Below are 18,344 nucleotides of genomic sequence, written 5' to 3' on the forward strand. Positions count from 1 at the left end.
TGGAAAGATACGTTGTTTTGTTTTTTTTACATCAGTGTACTGAAGCCATGTTCTGAGATCATGAAGAGGGGCACAATTGTCCAGTGAGTATAGTGCTGACCTACTGACTAGATCCCAATGATGCCTCTGGGAACCTTCAGCTTCACCAAATCTGAGTAATATTTCAGGTGCCATATCTTTACGGGGAACCACATGTGGTACAGGGAAAACCATCCTCATTTGTGAATTGCACATGTTGCATAGCGCTTAATATAATTAGCCCAAGGTTAAATAGGCCAGCCCTTGGGTTAAACCTGTGGTTGGTTTTAGAAATGTACTCGTTATATAACCAAATACTAGAGATGGAAAGAAACAGGGATGTAGGAGAGGAAATTAGATCTGTCCTTGGATACTCACAGTATCCTGGATGCGGGGAACCCTGACTGTGGTCAGGTGGCTGCATACTCCGGGTGTATGTGAGTGTGTTGCTTCCAGTCCATGTTCCCTGCACCCCAGTTCCCCCTGATTGGAAGCCAATTGGTGGTGAGGAGCCTTGTTGCCCAACCCCACCACCTGCGCCACTTGTAGCAAAACCATTCTGGTGGTTGTGGGGAGAGACAGGTGCTGATCCGACAGGACTTTGGCTGCCTCCTGTGAATTTATTGTAATAAAATGCTACTGTAGAAGACAAATAAAAGGCAGGACACCCTGGAAAAGGCTTTTCAGGTTATATTCATTTCATGGACCAGGTCTGTAAAATATGAATTAAGTGCCCCTTGGTAATAGGTCAGTTCATGAGATCTGGTGGTTTCAACCACAAACAGGAGGATAAATGGACTTTCGAGTGGGGGCAATTTCTCCCTCTTCCTATTCTTTGAGCTTCAACACACTCTCAAGCAGGGATTGGTTTTTCATTAATCATGTTTGAAGAGCATGCTGTATGTTGTGACTTGGTATTGTGAGAGATAGTTTGTCCTATTCCTGTGATTTATCTCTCAATCCTGAAGAGAGTCACTTCTTACCTTTTTGTTGAGATGGTTCATTGTTTGATAATTAGATTAAAAAGTATCAATTATGACAGGAGAGACAAGAATAGGGAAATTATTACATTTTCCGAGGACAGTTAACTTGCAAGTAAACATTGTAGTTCCCTTGATAAACCCTTAGAAACATCAATCTCAAAATACATTACGAAGTCCTAATTTATGCTTTCTTTCTGCTTGTTATACACTGGTGGTGTTTCGTATTCAAAGAGACAACTGTCTCCCAAGGTATAATTAATTAAGTACATTCTATGCCCTTCATACTTATATATTAGAAAATCCTTTATTATTCTAATAACTCGCTCATAATTTGTTAAAATGACAATAAACTTTAAGGATATTCATCATTCATCAGTAGAAAGGTTCGCCCTCCAAGAAAGCTCCCCCAACCGTGGAAAGAGTGTTTAAAAGTGCTGAGGCCAAACCAACAGAATGTGTGTTGAACAATAATATTGCCAGTTTAACGATGAATACTACAGACAAGTGAAAGGCTTAGCAATGGGGTCTCCTTTATCACCACTCCTTGCTGACCTTTACATCAACAACTTTGAAGAAAAACTATTCAGCAGTCCCTCAGTTTTTACGAAGAACAGTCACTGTTGGTTTTGTAGTAGTAGTAGTATTTAGGGGAGGCGACCGACAGCTGAGGTCATTTGCGCCATAGGGGATGAACAGGAAAGGATGAAGGGTGGAAAGAAACCCGGCGTCGGCATTAGCCTACTCTTAATGAAAGGCGCCAAGGGGTCCGCAGTTTAACGTCCCATCCGACGGACAGCGTACTCACTCAAAGTGCCCCCCACAAAGCACCTCAAGTAGGGATCGAGATACCTCTGAAAAATATTCAACACCGCCGGGATTTGAACCCGCGCCCTTTGGGTGGGAAGCCAGTATGTTAGCCCCCGCACCATCTCGATCCCCGTTGGTTTCGTTATGTAAACAATATCTTTGCAATATGGACAGGCACTAAAAGATAATTAGACAATTTTGTGAACACCTTAAATTCCCAATGCAAAGAAATCAATTTCACAAGTGAGAAAGAACATTATGGGAAACTCAATGTTCTGGATATCACAGTGTCGAAAAAGGGACAGGGTTTTGAATTGGCAATTTTTAAAAGTACCGCCACAGACCACATCATTCCCTTCAAATCCAGCCATCACAATCTCAAAAGTTATCCACTTTTCATTTTCTGATAACTAGACAGCTGGGCATACCTCTCTCTAAAAGTAATTTTGTTCAAGAACTGAAAATAATAAAAGATATTGCAGTGAAAAATGGGTACAAAGAAGATACAATATAAAAAATACTACACAGAAAACATTCCCTTAGAATGAACAATCTTTTGTTTAAACCAGTTAATAGGGATATAAAAGATTATAAATGGTGTAGACTCTCTTATTATGGATTGATTTCACAATGATTACTCGTAGAAGTTACTTGTAAGGACTGCAGGGCTATCTACATAGGCCAAATGGGGAGATCAATAAAAACATGAGCGGAGGAACATAAATGCTGTTTTAGGAAATGTGACCTCACGCAATCTCACTTTGCCAAGCATCTGCAGGAAGAAAGCCATGGGAACGATTTAAACCCGGAACTGATACACCAAATAGAATAAGAAAGGAGGATGGACAAATGGGAAGAGCTGGAAATCAGAATGAATTTTAAAAAGGTTAATTTGATCAACGATTTATTGTTTGAATACCTCTCCCCAATCCTGGAAGCATCCCTTTCCTTTACGGAAAGACCTATCTCCCTTCCCCCACCACTGTGGACCCCACTGATTGCTCTTCCTGATGCTTAACACCCCTCTCCTCCTTCCCATCAACGCCATCGCAACCCCTCCACATTCCCCCCTCTCCTTCCCCCTTTCTCACCCAAAAGAATGGTATATAAATGGACTGCAACTGGAGTAATTTGTACCCGATGATGAAGCCTAAGCATTGGAACTAGCAGTACCAAAATAAAGAACTGTGGAAAAATACATGGTGTTCTTCATTTAATGAAACTTGTTTGTCCACATGCCAACACTTGAATATGAAGGTGCAGAGTCCTCCAGAGTGCTCTGGAAATCTGCATGATTTTCCTTTGCTTTCATACCTTTCTATACGAAGTATTTATTCACTGCTTGAATCTCAACTTTTTCCATCTTCACAAATCACTACATGGGAACAACAACAGAGAGTTCAAACCGCAGATCCCTTCCCAGAGCACTGATGCATTACATGTTTACTCATAAAGGATTACCTAATACTAACCGAGAAACTTGTTGCACTAGCACTGACATCTGGTGGTAATTCCAAGAATCTTTCAAACTACCCTCATATTATGAGTTATGTATTATCGATTTAGTTTTGAGTAAAAAATCTAGGTCATTGGCAATCGAGGCAAAAATGATTCCCTGCAAAATGCAGATTCATATATATATATACGAGGGTCATCCGGAAAGTAGTACCCGTTCGTGCCGCATGAAGTGCTGACGACGCGAGTAGCCGCTGGACGAGGTCAGATAGCTTCAGTGGCTTGTCTGCCTTCTCTGAGCCAAGTTGCGTGACGCTAGCATTGCCTGTGTTGTTTCTGTGATTGTTTACAATGTTTAAAAAAATTGAGAACGCCGCCAGTTGTGAAGTGAGGGCAGTGATTAAATTCCTCAATGCAAGAAACGTTCGCCCATGTGATATTCATCGCCAATTAAAGGAGGTGTATGGAGACAATGTAATGGACGAGTCGTCTGTTCGGCGGTGGTGTCGCAACTTCAACATGGGGAGGGGGAACACACATGACGATGAGCGTTCGGGGAGACCGTCTGTCATTACAGACCAACTGGTGAGCTCAGTTGACGAATTCGTGAGGAACGATCGGCGCGTCACAATTGATGACATCTGTGAGCATTTTCCCAATGTTTCTCGAACAATTGTTCATGAAATTGTTAAACACCATCTGCATTATGCAAAAATTTGTGCAAGATGGGTCCCTTGCGTATCTCAATGAGCTGGCGGCGAAGGACTATGCAGCAGGAATACAGAAACTTGTCACACGTTATGACAAATGCCTTAATTTGCTTGGAGATTATGTTGAGAAGTAGTTTAAAGTATCCTCTTTCAAATAAAATTTTTTATGTTTGTTAATATTTACTTTTGTGTCTTTATTTCACGAACGGGTACTACTTTCCGGATGACCCTCGTATATAAAAAAACATTTTACTTTTTAATAATTCTTGTTAATAAAAATATGTCTTCAGGTCAAATGCATCTCTATACCAGCATAAGGAATCAGAGCTGGAAGCTTCAATTCTCCTTAGATAAATAGATATGTATTATTTACAGGGTCATTTTCATCACAGCTTTAGCAAAGTTTAATTGCAACAGAAAATGTGCAACTTGACCCTTGACTTAACCCTTCACAGTCTGCACCCCACTCACCAACAACTGACGATGGCCCATTGCCACCCACTCCTCCGGTAGGGACACCAGTGTCAACTGGAGATGGAACACCACCTCCACTGCCAACTTCTGCTCCAAAAAATACTTGTCCTCTTGGAGGTGGAGGTGAGGAGGGCCCAAGGGGCAAAAGGTGAGCATTTACTGAGGAAAATCATGATGGATATCCATTATTACAAAATTTTCCACATAAATTGAGGAAATACAAGACAAATTAAAAACTACCCAGACAAAGAAAAAGGTAAATCATGGACAGAAGTTCAATTTGAAATACAATTTTGAAAATCTTAAGTTGAGATTAAATATTTGGAACAATTTCACGATAGAAAGGAAATGGTTACAAGAATTATGGAAGAAGACAAAATGGATGTTAATTATAAGAGAGAATCCATACTCGGGAATAAGTTAGATACTGCAGAGAACATGGTAAAAAAATAATCCACAAATCACTCTAAAAAACTATTTTAGTTTCAGCACAAAAAACTTTGATTAAGTTTGAAAAGCTAAGTCATCATTTGACTATGATCAATCAAGAATAGGAAGGGCTCCATAAAGCATTCATAATTTTTCTCACCTGAGGATGAGGGTCCTGGTGGCTGGGTAGGCATGTGAGAGGGGTGGGCTTGTGGAGGTGGCTGCGGCACTTGCTGTATGGGAGACTGCACCAGGCCAAAGGGTGGCGGGGGAGGCGGGGGTGGTGCTGGTCCTGGCCCACCTCCCCCTCCTCCATGATGCACCGTCTGCGTGGCACCCGCTGGCTGTCCTGGCCCACCCACCTGCTGGACACTCCCACCACCTGGCACACCCGGCTTGCCCCCCATGACCAGTACAACATCATTTCCATCGTCCACATCCATGCTCCCTCCTCCCCCAGCCGTGTACTCATCTTTGACCAGACGGTTGGGACCAGATTGAAGTGTGAGCCCAGACAGGTCTGGAGAGGAAAGTCAGGTGATTGTGCAGTAAATTACAGTGAAATCTCATTAGCTTAAGGTTACTTTGAAAAATTAAGGGAATTTCCATTCTGTTTACCGAAAGGTTAAAAATAAAGTGAACTAGAAGCCTTTGAATAGGTAAAAATATCAAATAATTTTCACATACAATTTGCGCACTTTTCTAACTAGACAATATACAGAACATGAATAAACTTTGAAGAGATACTTCATTTAAGGAATTAAACATAACTTTAATTAAAAAATGCATATATAATGTCAAAATCTTTGTCATAAAAATATGTTGCTTTGAGAGATTACACTCAATAAATAAATTTCTAAATTAAATGAGTATTATCTAATCCAAAATTATTAAAGAAATCATAGTTATGAAAAAAAATTTACCATTAGGATAAAACGGCCAAAAAAAATGAATTTTGAGGCAGCGAATACAAAACTTTTTTAATCAAACATCAAACTCAAATTCTACTTTTTATATTGAAATTTTCACTTCTTCCTATTTTATCTACAGGGTTGAAGTTGACCCAAATGCTATACTAATTCGAACACATTAGTGGTTTAATCTCTTCTACCCAATGAAAATTTATATTTTAAGACATCAAGAGTAAAACTGACCTATACAGAGCAAAACTGAATTCAGATTTAAAATCACAATTTTATTAACATGGTTAAATTTTCATTGATAAAATATTGGGTTATTTTTCACTCATCATGCTAATTTATAAGTATGACAGAATACCATCAATGCTTTACAATTGACCAACTCAGGACATATCCATTATATGCCTTGAGGTGTTTCTTTGTCAGCTACACACATTAGACAATAATAAAGAGAAAATGGACAGAAACATTTGCTGGGCAAGGGCAGTTGTCCAATTTCAAGTGTGAATCTAAATTATCCATAGCCATAGTCAGACTTGGCTCACCAGGAAAGACACCATATGTACCATGGTATACTTGAGCATAAAGTAAAAGTTTTAGATCATGAAATAAAAATAAGGTCCTAAACCAAGGTTTAGGACCTTATTTTTGCAAAAAGCATGAACTACTAGTTTCATTTCAAAGGTGGCTCAAGAAAGTCATGGACTATGAAGATGAACAAGAGGGGTGAATCAGTAAAATCTTTTAAATATGTATCAATTTGACATGTAGGAACATTTCCTACTCAAAATATGTCAAATACTGATTTTTCCAGATGTGACCATATTCTCCGCTGAGTTAAATTAGGTGATTTTACCAAGGTTTCCCACCAGGTGGAATGCCTGGTCTTTCATATGATGTTATCATTTTGACTCGTTTATCAAGGATTATTTCATTGTGAAATTGTCAAACCAAATTACAGATTTATACTGAATAACTTCTTTACTGAAAGTGTACAACAACTATCTATTGCATCAAAGTTTCATAATCTACATCTAATTTAGTGTATCATCAGTTTGTAGACTGCAAATGACTAACATGCTTCCTTTTAAAAAATAAATAAATAAATGAGCCATCCAAAAATTCATAAAATTACAAACCAATTCCTGGAGAGACAACACGTTCATAATGGTATGGGTTCACACACACGGAGTCACACTTGAGATCAAAAGCGAACTGACAAAACTTCACATGCTTCAGTTCATTCTTGTGGAGGTCTGGCCAACGCCAAATGCGGGCGTAAATGACGTGAGGGAAGCCTTTTCTTCCTGCCACCTTTAAAACATGATGAAGGAACAAATGAGACCATAGAACAATTTTGCACCAACACTTTACCAAGATATAACGCTCACCCTGTATTATAATAACTTTTAATGCAGCAATATAAAATCACAAAAATAATAAACAGTAGTTTATATGAAGTCTAGCAAGATTGCTGTTTGATTTTTTATATTGTGTACATAATTTGCTATCAATAAACCTAGTAAATAATTTTTTTTTTCAGCATAAAATGCATGATTGCAGTTAAAATTAATTTATAAACACAAAATTGTTTCACCAAACAAGTGTTTCCCTGTACGATAAATATCAAGGTCATAATTATACTTGTCGTATGAGTTTCCACCGTGTATATAAGCTTGCTTCTTAATCCCATACTTAATTCCATTCACCATTCTGAAAATTTATATACTTAAATATGATGGTGATTACCTGCAGTTCCTAAAGATTATTCAACAGAAAAAAATATTCAGTTTTTTAGTACCCTACAAGTTATTAATAGAAAATCAGCAATGTTTCTGAAAGGGTAGATCCTGCAAGACACAACTTGTGATTTTGGTTCATGATATTCTTACTTCAGGAGAGAGCAATTTTCCAGTGGAACCGATTTTTCTATATTTTAAGAAAGCCTCCGAATGAGTACCTCATAATTAACTACTCACAAAGCTAAAAAAATATGGCAAAGATAAAAAAATCCAGGGTTGGATAAAGACTTTTTTAATGATCAGATAAAAAGAGTAACCATAGATGGAGTTAGCTCAAATACAGTAAAGGTTACTTCAGGTGTTCCAAAAGGAAGTGTTATCGGACCTCTTTTATTCCTACTTTATGTTAACAACAATCAATCCATAGTCACTAGTCAGATATTATTATTATTATTAAAAATACACATGTGCTGATAGACATTGTCAGGTGGCACACAAGTCCCAAATAATTGCAAAAGATAATACATAAAACTAGACTTCAAAACACAAATCTCTTTAACAAAACAAGTGAATCCCCATCCCATTTACAACCATTTATCAGCAAGAAAAAAAAGATAAATTAAAAAAAAAATTAAGCTATTACATATAATACCATACACCACACATCAATCAAATTATTACATATATGCCTTACATCTATTCTTAAAAGTATACACTCTGTTAGGAAAGGGGTCGAATATTTTTGCAGGTTAAGTGTTCCACTCAACAATTGTTCTATTTAGAAAAGAAAATTTTTTTTTATTTGTTCTCTGTGCCCGGCATTTTATCTTAAATTTGTGATCATTTCTGCCTATAAAATTTGGGTTCCCCGCCTCTTTCCTAAGATCTGCCCAAGCTTTCTCCCCCTTCAAAATTCGGAACATTCCACAAAGTCTGCTTACTTTTCTTCTAGATTCTAGAGGTTCCCAGCCCAGCGTTTCTAGCATGTCAGACACACTCTCCATCCTCCCATGCTTCCCCAGTACATATCGGGCAGCCTTTCTTTGCACCTTTTCCAGTTTTTTAATATGACCTTCTTCATGAGGGTCCCATACAAGAGAAGCGTACTCTAAAATTGGCCTTACTAGGGTCTGATAAGCCTTCTCCTTGGTTGCTCTAACACTCCCTTTGAGGTTTCTCATTACCCAATGAAGAGTTTTGAAAGCTTTCTTATAGATGCACTCCACATTTAGCCCCCACCCTAAGTCCTTAGTTAAATATACACCTAAGTATTTGACAGTATCACTTCTAGGAATGACATTTTCTGAGAATTTATATTCCCTATTGTTTCCAATTACCTTATTGCTAAAAGTGATTGATTTGCATTTGTTAACATTAATATCCATCCCATTTTTTGTCACCCAATCTGCCATTTTATTAATGTCCCTTTGAAGTTTGTCACGGTCTCTGTCATTTTCGACTTTCCTGTAGATAATACAGTCGTCTGCAAAAAGTCTTATCTGAGAATTAATATTTATTGGGAGATCATTTATATATATATTAAAAACAAGAGCGGGCCAAGTACGCTTCCTTGTGGGACTCCCGATGTTACCCTTGCTTTTTCAGAATACACTTCTCCTAATTTGACCCTTTGTGTTCGACCTTCCATGAAATTTCTGACCCAAGAGATTACTCTTCCATCTGTGTGTAGTGGCAATTGGCCCATCTTAAGCATTAAGAGATCGTGGTCAACTTTGTCAAAGGCTTTTGACAGGTCGACTATTATAGCATCCACCTCTATTCCCGCATCCATAGAGTCGAACATTTCTTGGCAGAACCCTAATAGCTGAGTTTCGCAAGAGTGCCCTTTTCTAAAACCGTATTGGCGACTATACAACCAATTCTCACTCTCCCACAAGTCCCAGAGATAATCAGCCATTATCTTTTCTAATAGCTTGCATACAACTGATGTCAAGCTTACCGGTCTATAATTATCAACTAGTGCCTTATCTCCTCCTTTGAAAATTGGCGTAACATATGCCTCCTTCCAATCATTTGGCAGGGCATTATTGTTTAAGGTAACATTGAATAAATGATTTATATAATTTGAAACTACACTACCGCCCAATTTAAGCAAGTCAATTGAGATACCATCTGGCCCTTTTGATTTATTTGCCCTCATTTTCATAATTTTTTTATAAATTTCTGCGCTGGTCGTTTTAATACTTTTGGTATTTAATATTTTTTCGCCTCCTTGTTGACTCAGAGATGAATCTACAGGATCCTTTTTATTTACCATAACCTTAAATACACTTGCATACCAATTGTTAAACGTATTAGCCTTTTCCTTATCATCAACGATTAGTGTCCCATCCTCTTTTTTTAAAGCTGTTATGTTTTCCCTGTTGTCTTTCCTCCTCCGGAGGTACTTGTAAAATTTATTTCCATTATCTATCCCGATTATTTTCTGTAGAAAACTATCTTTGGCTATTTTCTTTTCCCTATTTAATTCACGAACTAATTTTTTGTAAATTATGAGCCATTCCGAGCTCTCGTTCCGTTTTTTGTGAATCACTCTCAGTTTTTTCTTCAAGGATCTAATTTTGCGGTTGTAGAACTCTGGATCAGTATTTTCTTTAAGAATTTTTTTCGGGACAAATTTATTTAATCCCTCCTCCATTATCCCCTTAAATGTTTTCCAGATTTCTTCTACATTCTGCCCACCACTTACCCATTGCGAATACTTTTCCCTTAAAAAGGTCTGGAACCCTTCCCTATCACCCCGTTTATATTGCCAAACTATCTTTTTGTTTACTAGCCCCTTATACTGAGCCCTCTCCCAGTTTAGATACATACGCACAGCTGAATGGTCACTTATTCCCGGAAGGACATCGACTTCCCCTACCCACTTTTTCGGTCTCACAAGTATGACGTCGAGGATGTTTCCCCCGCGCGTGGGTTTTTCCACCATCTGTACAAAACCCTCCTCGTTTATAAGACGACTAACGATTTCTTGGGCCTTCCCACCCCCCACCGTGACCTCGTCTGCCGACCATTGAATACCTGGAAGGTTCAAGTCCCCCGCTATGAGGGTGTGATCCTCAGGGTTAGCCGAGCATATGTCTGCTAATACCTCGACTGCGTACATCCCTTCGTTGGGGCTTCTGTACATAGCAACTATTTTTAAAATTTTCCCTCCATTCCTACCTTTAACATGAACACACATCATCTCACAATCATTTCTTACCCATTCCAATGTACTTATTAGGTTTTTATCTACACATATGAGTATCCCCCCTCCACGACCATCCCTATCCCTTCTGTAAACTGCCAAATTTTGAGGAAAAATCTCGTTTGACATAATATGATCACTTAGCCACGACTCATATGTTTATTTGCCGATGATGCAGTTGTTTACTGTGACATCAGTGATCCTAGGGACACAGCAGCTTTATCAGATGACCTTAATGCCTAATATAATGAAAAGATCAAAGAGAAATGTTATCGTTCGCTGGTTAGGCCTCATTTAGAATATGCTGCTAGTACATGGGATCCTTATAACATTGGATTAATTGCCGAGTTGGATCACATAGAGCACAGAGGAGCTAGGCTGGGAATCACTCACCAATCGAAGGTTAAATTACAGATTAAATCACTTGCATAAATTGGAAGGATGTCTCTATAGCAGAGATATTGAAAATATATTATTATCCTCATCGTACTATGGTAGGAGAGATCATGCCAATAAAATTAGAGAGTTTAAAAGGAGAACAGACAGATTTAAGATGCCATTTTTTCCACGAATGATAAGGGATCTGAATAACATTGTACAATAGCGGTAGAGTCATATTCGGGTAAATGTAGTCTGGTGCGCATTCACTCCCTGCCACACACCCTTCCAGTGGCTTGCAGGTACTAAAATAACTAATTAACTGACTAAACATGTTAATAAGGCAGGATATCTGGCAATCTTTAATCTCGTTAAGTACTCTAAAATACACAAATTCACAGACACATAACCAGCAACTATAATTTGGGACATTACTTGGTACAACTTTTCTCTGTTCCAACCTGCCATGTGCATCTGCAAAACCATAATTAATTTATAATATAATAATGGTTAATTCCCCATTCTTCTTATGGGGTAGAACTGGGAAGTCTAGCAAATTATTAGTGATGCTTACATTGTTCATTTCTTAACAAGGGAAAAATATTACTGTATTTCCCAGCTTATAAGACGGACCATGATTTTTCAGGTTAGAATTAACGAAAAATTCTTGGATCAGACCAAAAATTATTTTAATTTTTTTATTATTTGAACAATTTATAGGAAGAAAAGAGAATAATTACATTAAAAAATTAGCAACAACATAAACATAGCAACAACATAAACATATATTTATCATTTAACCCCAGAAATTTGTCAACACTGCTGCTAAAATCATATACTACCTTGATCAAAAAGTTCCCGGAATAACCACCGTGTGGCGCTCCCATCGTTCCGATTTGAGTTCTGTTTTTTTTGTTAAATTGGTACATCTGTTGTTGATATTCCCTTTAAATCTTAGTGTCATAACTTGACATTTGCAAAAGTTACGTAGCCAAGAGTACATCTATCTCTGTGTGTGTTGGCGATTTTTTACAATTGCAGAAATGGATTTAAATTTGCAACAACGAACTTTTATTAAATTTTGCGTAAAAAACGGATTTAGTGGCGCACGGACGTTGGAAATGTTGGAAAAGTGTTTCGGCAACGATTCTCTAAAAAAAACGGTCGTTTACCAGTGGCACGAGCGGTTCAGAAGTGGTCGTGAGTCAATCGAAGATGATGAACGCAGTGGCAGACCATCGACATCGAAAGTCGGTGAAAAAATTGATAAAGTAAAAGAAATGTTGGTCAATAACCGCAAATTAACCATCAGAGAAATAGCGGAGGACTTGAACATTGCCTATGGATCCGCCCAAGACATTGTGGTTAATGATTTGGGTTTCCGTCGAGAAGCAGCAAAGTTGGTGCCAAAAGACCTCAATTTCATGCAAAAAAGAGACCGTGTTGACGTCGCAAAAGACATGATTTGCGAGGCTGAATCCGATCCCACATTCATCAAAAGGATCATTACTGGAGACGAGACGTGGGTTTATGAGTACGACACGCAATCCAGACATCAGGCAAGTGAATGGCGTTCACCAAATGAGCCGAGACCAAAAAAACCACGTCGTTTTCAGTCAAAAAAGAAGGCAATGCTGACGGTTTTCATGGATTACAACGGTGTAGTGCATCATGAATTTTTGCCAGAAGGCCAGACAGTAAACAAAGAGTATTATTTGGGCGTTATGAGACGTTTGCGTGAAGCAATTCGCCGAAAGAGACCAGAAATGTGGGCAGAAAACTCGTGGATTTTGCACCATGATAACGCACCGTCGCACAGTGCTATCATTATTCGTAATGTTTTGACGAAAAATGCAACAAATACCATCCAACAGCCACCGAATTCACCTGATTTGGCTCCCTGTGACTTCTTTCTGTTCAATCGAGTTAAAAAACCATTACGGGGAACGCGTTTTAGCAGCCGAGAGGAAGTAATGGAAAAATCGCAGGAAGCACTGATGGACATACCGAAAACCGACCGTAACTTTTGCAAATGTCAATTTATGACACTAAGATTTAAAGGGAATATCAACAACAGATGTACCAATTTAACAAAAAAAACAGAACTCAAATCGGAACGATGGGAGCGCCACACGGTGGTTATTCCGGGAACTTTTTGATCAAGGTAGTATGTATGCAGGAATTCTTTTATTATACATTTCCTTCACATTCAAGTGAAAGTTTTTGTGCTATTGTAGTTCTGGTTTATATTCAGAAACTATTTCTTTTTGTGAATCCTACTAGTAAATAGCAGTAAGCTATAGTCATAGACACCATTTCAATAGAAGTATATTTTATAGCTTCTTCATCAATGAAAAATAAACTTGAAATTTGTCACAAACCTAGGTCATGGCAGCAGATTTTATATAAAAACAAGTGTTATGATTTCCATTGCAAAAATCACATGATTCACTGGGCATTTACCTGAAGCCTTCCATCCAGGGTCCTTTGGATTGTAACACATTTGCTGTGGTGTGCTCCATTGGTTGTGATTGCTGTGATTAAACTGTCAAGTTCATCTCGTTTTTCCTAAGGGAAGAAATTGAATTTTACATCTTAAAATATTTTATGAAACTTTTCACATGTTCAGTTTTGGAGAGTTAAAGAAGTACATTGTTTAAACCTTGAAAAATAGCATTGTACAGAAATGTGGAACTGCCAAAAAAAGAGATGGTTCCCAGGGAGAAAATAAGCATGCCCCAAGCAAGAAACGAAGGAATTTAAGGAAAATTAAGAGCCATATCAATGACTAAATGTTCCTAAATGGTTAAGGGGATTACTCTTTAAGTACACAAAAGGATTAACATCGGACCTTTTTGAAGGATACCATCCATTTAGACAACTACTCTGTTCCAAAATGCAGTCATCAGTTTGAAATATTCTACCATTACAAACAGAACATGAGGTGTATTAATATCATACTCATTTCCGATTCCTTCATACAATAAAGATAAAAAAACAATGCTTGAACATTAAATTTATAATATTCAACCTTATATTGAACCTACTTACAAGATGAATAGAAATTCAACCAAAGATTTAAAACCAAAGATTTAAATATTCATCTCAAGGTGGTGGATATGATATCAGAGTGTACAGTGGTACTGTTTCCAAAAAAGTGCTAAGTGTGGAGTAAGGGAATTATTTCTGCAAGGCATATTACATTTTAATAATTGAAAATATGGATTGAGTCACACAGATGTGTCCATAAAATTTTTAGAATTTCATCCTTCTCTATTTTTAAGCTGTTTAATGAGGTATCAAAATACTGTAAATAAATTTCTCATTTCATTAAGTGCTCATGCAATCGAGAATTTTTTTGCGATTTTACCATCACTTTGAAGATGCATGCTAAATTAAGGAACGTAGGTCTTTACTTGAATGAGTCCGATGAGCATTCATAGATAAATAAATCTCATTTTAATCAAATATAGCTACTTGTACTTCTGCTACTTTGGATCCTATGGCATTATGAGCAGTGCAAAAAAGAGGATTGGATCCAGTGGAAAATCAGACCAAAAAATGGATAGATAAAATGACTAATGAATTAGTTCTGCAAAAAGTTGAGAATAAGGGCACCAAGGAAAAACTAGAAATAAGGTTCAATAAAGCAGCAGCATGACAGCATCATAAAGATAACTGTAGAAGGTAGAGTAAATATGCAGAGCTACATAGGAAACCCCAGGTCGTGACACATGGAGTAGAAAATGGCATATGGGAATTGAAAGATACATGAAGAAATCAATACATCAACAGGAAAAGGAATTGATTTATCAAAGCAATACTAGAATCAATGAATGCTGATGATGACACTACTGTAGTCTGTGACTGAGGATATCTCTATGACAAGATATAAGTGAAGAAAATACTGAAGTGCAAGGTAATTTGATCATGAGTTGACCATTTAGGACTGATGCCTGGAGTTTGACATGAGGTCTAAGCCTAAATATGACATGAAGTTAACTACACATCATGGGGTTTTGGATGAGCATCTGAGATTAAAATAACATTCGCAAAGGAGTAGGTTACCTATTTCTTTGAAATGCAATGGTTATATAAAAAGCCAACGTCATACTATTTGGGAGTTTATATGGCAACAAGAAATAACTTTGCCATTTGGCTGGATGATGTGGGATAACCTGATGACAATACAGTGAACAAAAATTTGAGGCACATTCAAAATATAATATGTACATGAATCAATTAATAAAATGAAAATAAAAGTTTTAAAATGATTTTCATAAACATATCAAAATAATTAAATAATAATGATCAATGGAGGTTAATTAGGGGTACTGAAAGGTTATACTAGTTCAAAATGCAGCTGTGCTTTTGAATTTTGTACTATATCACAATAATTGTTATCATTTGGCAGTCTATCATTTGAGGTAGGGTTTGGATTGACACTAACTGATCTTTGTCACACTTCTTAGCCTTGTCCAACAAGGAACTTATAGATGCCCCACACTGCATTAAACTATTCCTGAAGTCTGCGTACTATCTACCTCCCTTCCATCCAACATATGTACCCTTTTATTTCCTCTATCTTCTTGCCTGCTTAACATTATCCCCTCTATTAGTCTTCAATATGATATTCTTGATTAAAATGTTCTGCATCCATCTTTCCTACCTCCTTTAAATTCCTACACCACGATAAATTATTACAAAAACACCAAACTATTTCTGCTTACAGAAATCACATTCTTCAGAATTATACACAATTTATGAAATGGAAATACTTATACAAGTATGTTGCAATAAAAATTGTGCTATATTATCCTCAACAGACTGCATATCTCCATATGTTCCATGTTACAGATGTTCCATAACTTTATTTCACTTTGAATACTCTCCCCATCTTTACCTTAAGCTTCTTAACAAGGCTTTCTATTGCCCTCTTGGCAAAGCCTTCCGACTCCCCCCCTTGTCGATGGCACATGAGACTGTGGACGATACTGAGGCAGGCATCAGCCGACGTGGGGGCATTCGAAGTCATGGTCGCCGGGCCCCCCACCTGGGGCACCCCTCCTACCCCACCGGCGCCACCCCCTCCGACCCCACTGCCACCCACGCCAGGGCCCTCCACCCCTGGGCCGACCGGCGACCACACTGAGCCCACACACGCCTCCACCTGGAAATTGAGAGAGGATAAATGAATAAGAAAACAAGAATGCCAACTGATAATTATTGGTCTAATGCTTAAATAGTGATATTTAAATATGTTTGCCACTTTGGTGAATGCTGACAGTAGCTCATGCATCCAATGGAATCTCGATGGTGGCCATGGTTTCAAAATATGTTTACTCAATTTACATTCCCTTAGAAAGACTGGAACTGTGAGTATGGGTTCAAAAATTGATACATTTTCTAATAGTATGTTTACTTTATAAATACTTTTTTAAAGAATGAGATGAGATAAAATTTTAACACTATCCATTAATCATCTAAGAGTACAACATAAAAAACCTATATACAAATGATAGTACAAAATAGCTCACTAGAATAGCCTTCAATGCCATGGACCATATGCTAGATGGGTACATGTAAACTGCTAAAGCAACATATACTCAAATTCAAAGAGACAAGCAGAGGTTCAAAACAATACATTATGCCATCCATTATAATCCAGTAATGATGGACAACCACAGATTAGCCAACAACCAATAAGAAATTAACTCATATTTAACAAACACTTAGTTGACTCCAGTAGTTTACAAGGAAGTGCATTACCCTATTTCAAATATTTGGAAAGGAGTTTATTCCAAATTACATAATTATCTGACATTTCGAGTGAGCCATGGAATTTGAAAAACTAACAATTCTTTGATTTTGTAGTGTTACTCTGCTTTATTATTAATTATAGATTAATGAACATAAGGGGCAACAGTAATACTCAAAAATGTTAGACTATTTGTCTCAAAAAATTTTTTTAAACTTACAAAATGAACACCTACCTTATTATAAATTCATTCATTACAACTGCATGAGATACATTTTTTTCAATTAATATTTTATCAAAGTTTAAAAAGTGAGAAGTTATTGAAGAACAGAATATTAAGAATATTATAAATTTATAATAAAAAATAAGTGGCTATGCTAATGCTAAAAGAATTAAATATGCAATAAGAATTTTAGCATGAAAATATTTAGGAGATATATAGATACGTTTCAGGTAAAAATTGAGTTTCCATGTTTCCATATTTTCTGCATTTGCCATTCGAACATGAAAGCTCTGAATGCATTTCCTTTGGAATTAGTTTAGAATGAAAAAATACGCAGGTATACCAATGAGTACTGGACAGTTTAAATTTAAGTGGGGATCTGATGTTAAAGGGGTGCCCTTAGTTGAAAGCTAGGCATAAATATGTTTCAACTGACTTCAAACCTATCAAAAATATACATAGCCAATTTAAAAATTTGAGCAAACAAATTCACATGAGCCAAGGTTTAAGATTACTCCATAAATACGGGACGGTCAACTTCAAAGCAATCAAAATGTATATGCCTTTGTACTGGATTTTGTTGAAAATGGACTTATATACGCATTTGCATTTTAAGTGTAAATGTTGATAGTAGTTTGTCACACCTTATAAACCAAAAACTACAACAAAGCGTACATGCCAACACGCCCTTAATAAAAATTTCCAAACAAGGAACGTTTCATGCAGGGGAAAACAAAGGCACTATTTCAAAACAATAGCAATGTAATAATAAATAAATAACATATTTATAAGGGAACACTGTAGAACCATAATAGGTCGTGAGTGCATCATGCAACTGATTACAGTATATTTTAATACGCTGAATAGCCTATACAATATTTGAAAAATTGGTACTAACACGTGGAAAATTAGAAAAATGGATTCGGATTGTTTTTTTATTCTAAGGGGAGAGAGCGCCCATTCACAAATTTGTAATTTACAATTTTCATCATTATTATTTACCTTTAGTAATTACATTTACGTGAAATTGTAAGGATGTTAAAAGATTTATCACATAAGCATACATCAATAGACTGCAAAAAAGAAGGTGCAGCTACTTTTTAAATGTATTAAGGGGCAAAAACCGACCTTAGGGTTGATAACTGTGTTTCTGAACCCATTGTAAACTACAAAATCATGTGACGATATATCACTACAACAAAGGATCATGCTAAACTTCCTAAGAAGACATATGAC

At 37.0% G+C, this 18,344-nt stretch overlaps 1 protein-coding gene across 1 annotated transcript in view; it reads right to left on the reverse strand.

Moving 5' to 3' along the window:
* Positions 1-16,172, reverse strand: part of Med (Smad/Smad4 homolog Medea) — a 34,015-nt gene extending 17,843 nt beyond the window's left edge. The window contains exons 1-6 of the mRNA XM_071595381.1: positions 16,031-16,172; positions 13,591-13,695; positions 6,936-7,110; positions 5,037-5,396; positions 4,445-4,606; positions 397-630 (exon numbers count right to left, since the gene is read on the reverse strand). Coding sequence (XP_071451482.1) covers positions 397-630; positions 4,445-4,606; positions 5,037-5,396; positions 6,936-7,110; positions 13,591-13,695; positions 16,031-16,162 — 1,168 coding nt within the window. The 5' untranslated portion in view covers positions 16,163-16,172. The remainder of the gene's footprint in view (positions 1-396; positions 631-4,444; positions 4,607-5,036; positions 5,397-6,935; positions 7,111-13,590; positions 13,696-16,030) is intronic.
* Between the last annotated feature and the right edge of the window lie 2,172 nt (positions 16,173-18,344).

The sequence above is a fragment of the Hetaerina americana genome, unplaced genomic scaffold (assembly GCF_022747635.1).
Source record: "Hetaerina americana unplaced genomic scaffold, ioHetAmer1.1.p SCAF_7, whole genome shotgun sequence".
Taxonomy (NCBI): domain Eukaryota; kingdom Metazoa; phylum Arthropoda; class Insecta; order Odonata; family Calopterygidae; genus Hetaerina; species Hetaerina americana.